This window comes from Thunnus thynnus, chromosome 13 (assembly GCF_963924715.1).
Source record: "Thunnus thynnus chromosome 13, fThuThy2.1, whole genome shotgun sequence".
Taxonomy (NCBI): domain Eukaryota; kingdom Metazoa; phylum Chordata; class Actinopteri; order Scombriformes; family Scombridae; genus Thunnus; species Thunnus thynnus.
This window is the reverse complement of record NC_089529.1, coordinates 19,825,805-19,837,163: the sequence shown is the minus strand read 5'-3', so window position 1 is coordinate 19,837,163 and position 11,359 is coordinate 19,825,805. Positions and strand designations below refer to the sequence as shown.

The 11,359-nt window shown below is 38.5% G+C and overlaps 1 protein-coding gene across 4 annotated transcripts in view; it reads right to left on the bottom strand.

Moving 5' to 3' along the window:
- Positions 1 to 226: 226 nt before the first annotated feature.
- The window catches only part of sh3pxd2b (SH3 and PX domains 2B), a 43,381-nt gene continuing 32,248 nt past the window's right edge, over positions 227 to 11,359 (bottom strand). Inside the window, exons 6-15 of one of the 4 annotated variants that reach the window (XM_067608513.1) lie at positions 10,154 to 10,179; positions 9,656 to 9,691; positions 8,041 to 8,172; positions 7,643 to 7,744; positions 6,252 to 6,335; positions 5,287 to 5,404; positions 4,386 to 4,594; positions 4,062 to 4,108; positions 3,793 to 3,918; positions 227 to 3,620 (exon numbers count right to left, since the gene is read on the bottom strand). In XM_067608513.1, the coding sequence (XP_067464614.1) occupies positions 2,091 to 3,620; positions 3,793 to 3,918; positions 4,062 to 4,108; positions 4,386 to 4,594; positions 5,287 to 5,404; positions 6,252 to 6,335; positions 7,643 to 7,744; positions 8,041 to 8,172; positions 9,656 to 9,691; positions 10,154 to 10,179 (2,410 nt within the window). In that variant the 3' untranslated portion in view covers positions 227 to 2,090. The remainder of the gene's footprint in view (positions 3,621 to 3,792; positions 3,919 to 4,061; positions 4,109 to 4,385; positions 4,595 to 5,286; positions 5,405 to 6,251; positions 6,336 to 7,642; positions 7,745 to 8,040; positions 8,173 to 9,655; positions 9,692 to 10,153; positions 10,180 to 11,359) is intronic. The other 3 variants (XM_067608514.1, XM_067608515.1, XM_067608516.1) reach the window with 3 other exon arrangements.

Here is an 11,359-nt window from a genome sequence, read left to right as displayed (position 1 = left end):
TTATCTGCTAAATGCTCCACTATGTTCACCAGCTAGTTGCTAACTTTAAATCCAATTGGTGGTGAGCAGGTAGTGTGCAGTGGGTTTACCCAAGCTTTTTCGCCGAAAACAGCTGCCTGCTGCGCGTAAACAAGGGTGATGAAAGTGGAGGAAAATCCCCAAACCATTACCGTAGTAAACATTTTTTCCAAGTGATTTTTAAAAAAATATAATTTCAGACACAGTATGACAGCTGAACTGAAAAATCAGAAACTTTTATTGACTTAAGTAAAAGGAGACACAATTTAATGAAAAACACATAGCAAAAAAGTAAATAGATTACAATACTGAAATGATGACACCGTCAACCCATACAATTTTCCTTGAACTGTACTGTACCTTACTGTCTTTTAGCCACATAATATTCCTTAACAATACCATTTTCGGTGTATTTAGTCTTTCATTTACCGTCACTTCTGTATAAAACATGGGTACAAGGTGGTATAACATTATAGCGACTAGAAGCAGAACAGAATCAGTGTTACAGCTTGTAGCTTTGTCTGATTGTGTCCAGAACCATGAACATACATTTTTTTTTCAAATTTTGCTTATTTACTTTGTTAACCTAACAATTTAAAAATGTATATTAAACAATTTCTGGACCAGCTGTTTAATACACTTTTGTGAAGTGACTTACTTTTAATTTAAGACCCTCTTTATTTCCTCTTATTAGCAAATCCCATAAATCAACCAACCAAATTCATTCTCAGCTCTTTCTCTTTCTAATCCCTTCATCAGTACAGCGTAAAAGACCTAACAGGTGGACCATCAAAGAAAAGTGACAACAGTTAAGATATGCCTCTCATTACTGTACAATAAAAAATACTTTGACATACTGACCATGCTTGAGACCAGTCAAGCATTAATGTAAAACATTTTTTATACATACTTTGCTGTTATGTGAGCACCAAACTTCGGTTATGAACAGACTGTACACTTACAATACTGTAAATCATTGCACAAATCACTGTAGATCTCCAATTTCTTATGCCGGGTCAGACGTCTGGTACAGATATGCAGATGTGTTCGACAAGTCACATTTCACAATTCTCTCTTTCGGGTGTGTGATACCATGATTAGGATTAAATACTTTTACAGAGAACTTCTTTTCACTCTTCTCACTTAAGCTTGTTCTAGCCTCATCTTTACACTTGTGGATATTTGTTACAGTGAGTATAAAAAAAACCATTGCCGATAAAATGACCAGTAAAGCTAAGAAATGAAATGCACTGTGGCATTCTTCCCCTTCCTTCAGCATGTGCAAACCTTAACCCTACCTCATCTGAAATGACTGAAAAAGTGCACATCTGTCACAATTCACTGCAACATTGATTATGCAGTCAAAGAAGAAAAGCATTACAATAGCACAAAAACTAATATGCATGTTTCTAGTATAACAAACAGCACTTCTACTTGGCAAAGACATCTCTTGTAGTAATGGCTACTAGCACTTAAAGCCCAGATGTAGTCATTGAACTCCCCCAGTGAGTTCATGTGCAGTCTTTGTCTACGAGATTTTTTCTTTTTTTTTGTCTACTGCTGCAAAAAGACTGGCAGGGTTTGAACATTTAGTGTATTCTCCTGTGACACAGATTTTTGATTTTTACATTGAGATTCCAACAGGGACTACGTCTACAGTTGCATATGGTATATTAAGCACTTTGCATATAATATTGAGGCACCGTATCATAGAAGGCATGGGTGGAGATACATTTACTGCTGTTCTACCATCTAGCCTATGTAATGGCAAGACTGACACAGGCTGCGACTAGCATGTAGCAACAAATCCACCTAAGATTTCATGTAATATTTAGATCAAAAACACAAACAAAGTAAACATCACAAGACCCAACAAGGTCATGTGTTATTGCTGGTTCAGTTTTGGAAGAATATCCTTATCAAAATGATACATAACAAAATGTGTCAATAAAAAAAAGGTACCTATAAATAAAAAATGCTAATAAGCTACAAAGTAGTGATATTTTGTTCATTTAAATCCCTAGTTTATTTATTTGTTCATATGGTGATGACTTTGAGAGAACATTCACTGCCTAAGGTTTCTTGCTCAAGTAATTCGAGGGGATCCAGCCCTCGACTTCTTGTCCTACATTTTTACAGAACCACCAGCCGCTGCTGTTTTTTTCCAGCACCTCAAACACTGTACCCACCTTGAAGCTGGATGTTGGGTCATCCCCTTCAAAGTCAGCCACAGCCAGATACAGCTCATCCTTACTGGTCTCCTTGAGTAAAGGTGGTAGCTTGTCCTTGGGCGGGCCGGGCTTCTCGCTCTTCAACTGGGGTTTGGGAGGAATCTGGAATTTATTAACCTTGGACTCTTCTTTTTCTTTGTTTGGAGGTGGCAGAGCGAGTCCTTTGGGTTTAGGGGGAGGGGGTCTGCTGAGTTGGGGTGGTCCAGATTTGGGAATGTCCTGGGCTTCTTTTAGAGCAGGCGGAGGTTTGAGCTCAGTTGGGCTGGATGGGTCGGTCTTCTTTGGAGGAGGTGGTCTCCTTGGAACCATGGAGGGGGGTCTCTGAGGGGGTTCCTTGTGGGGAGGCACTACTGGTTTTCCAGACGTTGATGAGCTCTCTTGGCTATGACCATTCATGTGTTTTGGGGGAAATTTTGGTTCATCACAGTATTTGCCATTATTGAGAGTAGGGATATGGATGGGGGGAGAGCTAGGGGGTGAACTGCGGTGGGAACTATTTACTGCTGTGTCGTTCTGATGGTTTACCTCTGCTGAAGCAGAGCCGAGATCGGCAGGTTTTGACGGCCTCAGCTTGCTTCTCAGGTTCGTGATGTCAAGTTTGTTCTCTGCTGGGGAATCTGGCTTGGCAGCTGGGACAGGTTTAGGTCGGATCACTGGCTTGGCCTTCATAAACGCTGCTGGGCCAGCTGCCTCTGGTTTCTCCTCTGATTTGTCTTCTGATTTTGGTTTTGGTGGCTGTTTAGGTACAGGTTTCAAATTAAACTTCTTCACCTCTTTGGCAGAGATCTTGTGACCACATTCAAGACCCATCTCATTCCGAAGGTGAAGAGCTTTGCTCTTGTCTTCTTTCTTGGGCTCTTGTGGTTTGTCCGATTTGAAGGGGGCAGCTGCCTTAGGTGAAACAAGCGGCACGATGACCCCAGGACCTGGGGGTTTTGGGGGCAAAGGCTTGGAATGATCTGATCTTGGTTTCTCTGCTACCTCCAATTCAAAGCTTTTATTAATGGACTCCCTTCGAGGTGGCAGAGCTGGTTTCTCCTCGACTGGAGGGGCAGCTGGGGCTGGAGGTAATGGCCCAGAGAAGGCAGAGGGCCCCTTGGTGGCACTGGCCTTCCAATCTCTCAGCTTAGGCCGGGCACAGGACTCAGAGGCTGTGGTTGGCTCATCTGGTAAAGGCTTGGACCAGCTGTCATTTGAAGAACCACCATCTTCCAGTCTTAGCTTCTCCATCTCATTGGGCAGAGGAGCAAGGAAATTAGGTCGCAGGGCACTACTAGTCTTCTTGTACTTGTCAATAAAGGTGGCAGGGGCCCAGCCTTCTTTGTCATCTATCTGGATGTACCACCAACCACTTCCATTCTTCTCAATCACCTGGTAGGTTAAAAGAAAAAAAAGGTCATTTCATTTCACTATATCACTCCAAGATTAATCATCAAAATAATCAAATAGATGAAAATTACAAGCCTTTATTCAAGTCATATGTTGCCCAAAAGAATCTTTTCTCACATGTTTTTAATACAACTTTGGGAAGTGCTCGACTCACCTCGACTTTGATTCCAGCCTGGAAGCTGATTCCATCAGGGATGGTGGTCTGGAAGTCTGCTATGGTGTAAAACTCTTCCTCGACCTGAGGAGGAATGGGCGGCTTGGGGAGGTTTGTACCACGTGGCTGTGGGATGTGACAGAGACATGCAAAGGTTAAGTCAATAAATAACTTTTTGTTGTCAAAAATGGAAAGCAATCTTCCAACATAATAGAATCCACTCCCATCCCCCCACTGTGTCAAATGGAGATTTGAAAACGGTCTCTTACAATGGTAAGATCTCTGCGTGGAGGAGGTCTTTGTCTTAATCCCACTTCTGTGGAGAGAAAAAAAACATAAGTAATCAATAATTTTGTTGGGTTGTACATTTGCAAAGCAGAAGTGCACAACTTTTTATTGAGAAATAACATTTTACATTTAGGTTTGGTGTAAAATACTGGGTATGCTAGCTATTAAAGAAGCTTTGAAATATAAATGAAAAACATTAAATTTAAAACATTAAGTGCTGCAGCAGCAAAATAGATATAGAAAGCGTGAAAGACAGCTTACTGTATTTGAATCACAAGTTGTGCCCTTTTGTTAAATTCACTTACTTTTGTTATCAGAGAACAGTGAAAGCCTGTTTTCTTTCTGGCCGTTGTCTCGATTCTCTTTGGCTGTGTTGTTTTGCTGGTTCTGTTTGGAAAATCCATCTAGGTCGTTTGTACTGGCATGTGCAGCACCGCCTGCTGACTGCTTCTGGCTCTGAATGTCAGTCTTCTTCAGGTAGGAAGCTGGGGCCCAGCCCTCGCGGCCTTGGTACCTGATTGGAGGAGAGATGTATACTCAGTGGCTTCAGCTAAGAGATACATTACATTGAAAAAGTCTGTGCAATGAGATCAGTCAGTTTAAGGATTTGGTTGGCGATTTTCTATATTTTTCTTATTGTCAACAAATCTCATGTGCAGAGCCAAACCAACAACGGACTCATCCTACTTACAAGTATTCTGTGTGTATCCAAAGCCTGATATATTGTATTCATCTGTGCCATACACCACCATTATTGTCCAAAAACTATTAAAAACACATCAATGAGCCACACCGCTGCAATGGGTGAAATGTTCCTTCACCTGTGAAGATGGTGATTACTGTAACTTGTTCAGAAACAGCTCAAAAGAGTAAAAATAACAATAAGACAGTAACCTGCCACTGGGGTTATACTATCGCTATATTTACTCACACAGAGGAATAAGATATATATTGTTTCTAAACAAGTTACGGTAGTTGCCGTCTTCATGGATGAAGGACATGTCACCCAGTGCAGTGGTGTGGCTCATTGACGTGTTTTTAATAGTTTTTGGACAGCAACGGAGGTCTACAGCACAGACAAGTAAGATATATCAGGCTTTGGATACATGCACAATACTTGTAAGTTGGATGAGTTCATTGTTGGTTAGAAAATTGCCAGCCAAGTCCTCTTTAGTAAATGTAGCTTAGTTAATGTCAGTGACTTACCTGATCTTCCACCAGCCCTCCAAGTTCTTCTGAATCACCTCCACAACCATGCCTCTCTCCAGGTCAATCTCGTCCTGGTCCCGGGCCGAGTATGGGTAAATCACTGAATACTTCTCTTCTGGAGTCAGAAAAAGACAATATTGTTTAATATAAGAACATAATGTCAGTTTTGAAGATTACTGTGTATACAGTAGGTTCACAAATAAGGGAGCACATAAAATACTAATGTAGGATAATAGTTTGGGAGACAAAGCACACAGTGGTTGAAGTTGGAACCTGAAGCTTTCCTCAAATTCAAACTGCAGCAAAGATGAAATGTTGAAACTATAACAAAAATCTGAATTCAAGATGGAAACCCAAAAATAAATAATGAAATAATTAAAATAATTAAATTCAGACTTATTGATTAAAAGCTTTTATGAAAAGGTTAAAAATCCTCTCCATCACGACCCTCTCCATGTGTGATTTAAGACCTTATGCTGTAGTTGCTAAAGTGGTGTATTGGTTTTACATTAGCTAAGTGATTAAATGAGGCAAGGCTTGAGCAGCATCTTGTGGAGTGAGAAGATGTAAGATACATACATGTACAACACACAAAACACACATACATCCTCCACAAATACTGACCACATACAAGACAAACTTGTTACTGTACTACAAATGCAGTAAAACTATTTTATTATTTCTACTATTATTTAATATACATAGATATCATAAACTACTACTAATCTATCAAGTGCTTATTAATGCTGGTTAATTTTTGTAATTTTGATTTGTAACACGTACAAATACACAATCCACTTTGCATGCAAGGATTTAATTTACATGCTTGGATCTCTCATGCATCATACATGACATGCATACACATGGACAAACATGCACACAGTTGTGTATGCATGTGTGTGAACATACACACACACACACACACATTTAGAATAGGGGGAGAAGAAAGGCGTGCGCTCCACCTTGCCCAAAGCCTGTGCTGAATAGATCCCCTAAAGTTCTGCGACGACCCACGTGCCTTGGCAGTGACCAGAATCTCCGAGGCACTGACATCCCGGCACAGTAAGTGAGGCAAAATAGGAAGTGAACATTACATATGCCATCTGGACCATGTTTTCATCCTAAATTAAAGCATTTTCAGTATTGGTGGACCAGTAGAAATCAAAGTTCTTCTGGCAGGCTTGATGCTGTTTTACCCATTTACTGACAAATAATTCCTCTAACATTGTGCAAATTTTATGTCCTTACTAGTATGTTGGTGATACAAATGTACCATGCTACTACAGGAAAGGTCACTTAACCAACAACCTCTTCTTTTAATAGTAGGTTATAGATTGTGGTTAATGGTTCATTAGGATCTGTGGGGTGACGTTGGCCATGAGATTTTTCTTAGGACTATTTCATTAAACTGTCGTCATTACTAGAAGACTTGCAAAACTGATGCTGACTGGCAAAAGAACAACTTGACCTTGTTTATTATGTACTTGCTCAATTGCTAGTTGAGTAAGTGACTCTAATTCCAGGGCTCTGAGTAGTAATCTGTCCAACAAAGGACAACTAGCTCAATGTCCATACTTGTTAGGTTTGCCAAGACTTGAAATATGGTCTTTATTTTGCATATTGGATGTGTACCATGTTCTGCTTAGCATGTCCTTCCATATCATCACAATTTATTACAGTATCATTCTTTTAACATCTAAACTTTGCTTTTATATGGATTCCTACCCTGATTTATGCCACACATGGCAGATGTTTTTTTTTCTCGTACATTTGTTAAGTAAGTTCAACCTTGTAATGTTTGGCTTATATATTGTCTTAATGAGTGCAATAATTTGAGTATTAAAATATATTTCTATTGCTGTTCTTAAGGGCAACACACTGGCACAATATGGTGCATGCAAAAACAGCACCAAATGTTTTTTTGTTTAAGCCCACCACCATTGGTGTCTTGGCCACATCAACTCTCCAGAAAAACAGCATTAAATCACAATCGCCCCCTGGATCAGTACATCCCAGCTACTGAACCTTGGCTGTTTTTTCTGTTTATATTGCATGTCTGGTGTTTAATACAGGAGTCAAATGGTGTGTGTCAAATGACACAATTCTACATGTGGTGTGTGTTGCACTTTAGATCGCAAAAGGAAGACTACAGCACAAAATATAAAATATTTGTCAATTGTATACAAGTACAGTTCCACTTCTACGTGAGATCACATTATTCCATGGGTAAGAAATAACTTAAATGTACAGTAGAGTTTTCGAGTAACATTTGAATGGCCTCTTCTAAACTTTTCCTCAAAGGATTATGGAATTTAAACAATAACACCCAGATGTAGAGCATTACAGTATGTACCTTCTTCCCCTGGAAGACTGAAGTCATCAGGGTCATCCTGTGCCTCAAGGCATGTAGCAGGGACCCAGCCCTGGGCATCCTCTGAGCTCACAAACCACCACCCTGTGTGAAAAGATCATAAACACAGTGAAATATGAGATCTTTGGAAACTATTCAATATAATGGTAATTTACTATTGTAATGCCAGATGCATATTTGTAGTCTTTCAATTTCATATTTCATGTAATAGCTAAACTGAAACTAGCAATTATATAATCTCTAGCATGGCACCGCAGCTTTCAACTGAAGCCACCATTTAAAAAATCCTACATGGCTTTTCCATTTAAATCAGCAACCTTTGCTCAAACTAAATCTCAGAAAACAGTGAAAGAGTCCACTGGTTGTTGAACAGGACTCACCAGATTCATTTTTCTCAATGACCTCCACCACCTGACCCACATGCAGGCTGATCTCAGAGCTCTCCTGCTTCTCATAGTCTGTTACTGCCACATACTGGTCGAGGAGGAGAGGGTCTGCTGAGGTGGAATCTCCTGTTAGGGGAACAAACCAGAACAGATTTTTGTTAAGTTTTTCCCTTTTTACTCCTTTTCCAGGCAGGTTAGGGATGAAATCTCAATAATGTAAAGAAGCCACAACTCATTAACTTGTTATTCACTGAGGATCTTTGGTAAAATTTGTTAATGTGATATCAAGGCCATAACCATTTACATCCATGATCTATGAGGCTTTGAGATTTTGACCTTTAAATTTTTATGCAGCTCTTAACCAAATGTAATATGACCTTTTTAAAATATCAGATTTTATACACACTTTACTAAGAATCCAATTTAAGTCTTGTCTTAAAACATCCAAAATGCATCTGTAGAACTTGAAATAAGTGAACAATTGATTTGGGTGAAATGCTGACAATAATTCTAAGGTCAAAATCTGTGCAGTAGCTGCTGAGTACAAAGTTTAAATGAAAGGAGGCTTATCTAGAGTATGGAGATTCACCCAGACACAAACAAAGGAGGTAGCGGATGTGATTGGAGAGGATGGTGTGAGGGGAAACAACGAGCTGACAGAGGAAGAAAGGGAGATTTGGAGAATGGGAGTGAATGGAAGGGATTTTAAAATAAATGTAGAGGGTTAAGTCAATCATCAACATGACTGTGACTTCCACACAGAAACAAACCAGCACCACTAAAACCCACCACCAATGTTAGCACCAAGCCAGGCTGAGGAAAATCAACTTTAAAACATGAAAGCTCACAATACAACCAGTAGTAAAAACTCATCACCATGGCTCTTTTCTCATTATATACAGTATGTTCTTTAAAACTTGTCATATAACCTTTATACCTTTGCATCAAGCTCAGGAATGGTGAAGGGACATTAAGGACATTTTCAGCCAACATGTGTTTATAACACATAAGTAGACAGAACACAGGTCTGATCAGCCATATTTTCCCCAATTAATCTACAACAGATACTCAATTCTGTTGTTTATACAAACATTTATCAGAAGCAGAACCAGAGAGAAACTAACATCAGGTTGAGTTCAATTCTGAGCAAAGAATCAAAGATAGTTAAATTAAAAGCGAAAAAATGAATGGCTTAATGAATTAACAATGAAAATGTATTCATGCTAATAATAGATGAGTTGGTAAACGTACTTTGAACCTGTACTATCAGCTAGTCTGACAAGCTAACTTAGGTTAGCTTTTAAATAAATAGTTTTATTATAAATATTAATTCTGTTTCTAGGGCTCTGCATTGAAATTGTTGATTTTGCCCGATGCTGAAAACACTACCCAACACTACATACTTGAATACACCCAAGAAATGAGCCACACAGATTCTGAAGATCACCAACTATTTTGTATGCTTCCTTTAAGGAACCAATGCAAGCCCCAAGCCTTCAACATAGCCACATCCCACCTGCCCAGGCCAGGGAAGGAGAGGGGAAACAGGCCACCAGCAACCTGTCGGGTCACACACACAGCACGACCAAGCATGACAGTGTGTTACTACCTCGCTTTAGGAAAGTAGTCGCTCTGTCCACAAGCCCTGATGGAAAGGAAAATGAACGGAGAAGAAAACTGAAAAAAATGACATGGATGCAACTTAAGAATATTAGATGAATAGAGACGATAGAAAGAATATAAAAAAAAGAAACAGTGAAACAATAGCAAAGATGGTTTCTTTTCTATTTCCGGTACTGTAATAGTCAACTCCAGGAAAACATTCAAGCCATTTGAGAGAATATTTGAAACAAGAACAACTGGGATGGTGGACTCAATGCTGTTATGTAACCACTAGATGGAGATAATGTCATATTATACATTACAAATAAATAGCAGAGGAATTGTATTTATAATGAAAAAAGCTCAGAATAAGTGGGAGTCTCATAAAAGCAGCAAAACAATAATTAACAATCATAAAGTTCCTGATTCATTTCTGCTGTACAATCATTCTTTTTTTATAAATAGCAACCCATTTTTACTTCAAATAAATAAAGTTGTCTCTTACCTGATTTCTTCTTTCCGATTGGTTCCCTGGTAAAAAGAGGAAACCATTACATCACTACCACAGAATATCAAATCAGTTTGCAGAGATAAGGAGCAGGACTGCAACTAACGATCGTTTTCATTATCGATTCATCTGTTGATTATTTTCTTGATTAATCGATTAGTTGTTAACTGTAACTGTAAAATGTCAGAAAATGGTGAAACATGTCGATCACTATTTTCCAAAGCCCAAGATGACGTCCTCAAATGTCTCGTTTTATCCTGACCAACACTCCACAACCCAAAGATATTCAGTTTATTCAGTTTACTGTCATAGAAGACTAAAGAAACCAGAAAATATTCACATTTGAGAAGCTTGAATCCGAGAATTTGGACATTGTTTTCTTTCAAAAAATGACACCAAATGATTATCAAAATAGTTTGTGATTAATTTAATAGTCGACAACTAATCAATTCATTGACATTCCTGACCACCTTCAAATACTGTTGTCAATATTATTCACTCATCAACTCATGGATGTCACAGAATGTCTTAAAACCTGAGCAAAGATAAGGCAGATCCTTTTATTATTGGATCACACTAATTTTTTTTTTTTTTAGTCTACATTTTGCATGGCCTTTTATTTGCTGTGATAATAACGTGAGTTATTGCCACAATATTTAGCTGAGAATAAACAATGGCAATGAGTGGTTGTTCTTTGATTCGTAAAAAGATACAGAGATTTGTTCTACAATAAATATGTACTTTTCACATTTCACATCTAGAATAACATGCAGTAATATCCATTACAATTTACTGTATGTGTTTGATATTAGATTCCTGCATCTTGTGTTCATCTTTGCATTGTTTCTATGTAAATCACGCGCATGCCAATCTGGTAGTAACAGTGTCAGTTATATAAAGTTTGAATTGATTTGATGTGATCTGATTTGAAATTCATATCATTTGATTTTTGAATTTACCACAGTAATAATGATTATAAAGGACTTAACCACTGTATGATTATTATAACCAAGTACTACTTCTAATAATAATAATTGATAACACCAACACCAGTTTTATCTCACATGCTACTATCTGTTGTATGAGAAAAGGATTTCTCTGCTTCACTCTCTGGTTCAGGCAGATGTGAATGAGGAGCCTCTAGATAGCTAATGCCTGAAATTTAGTCTGATGTTAAACTCAATATAGCATCTGCTGTGTCTG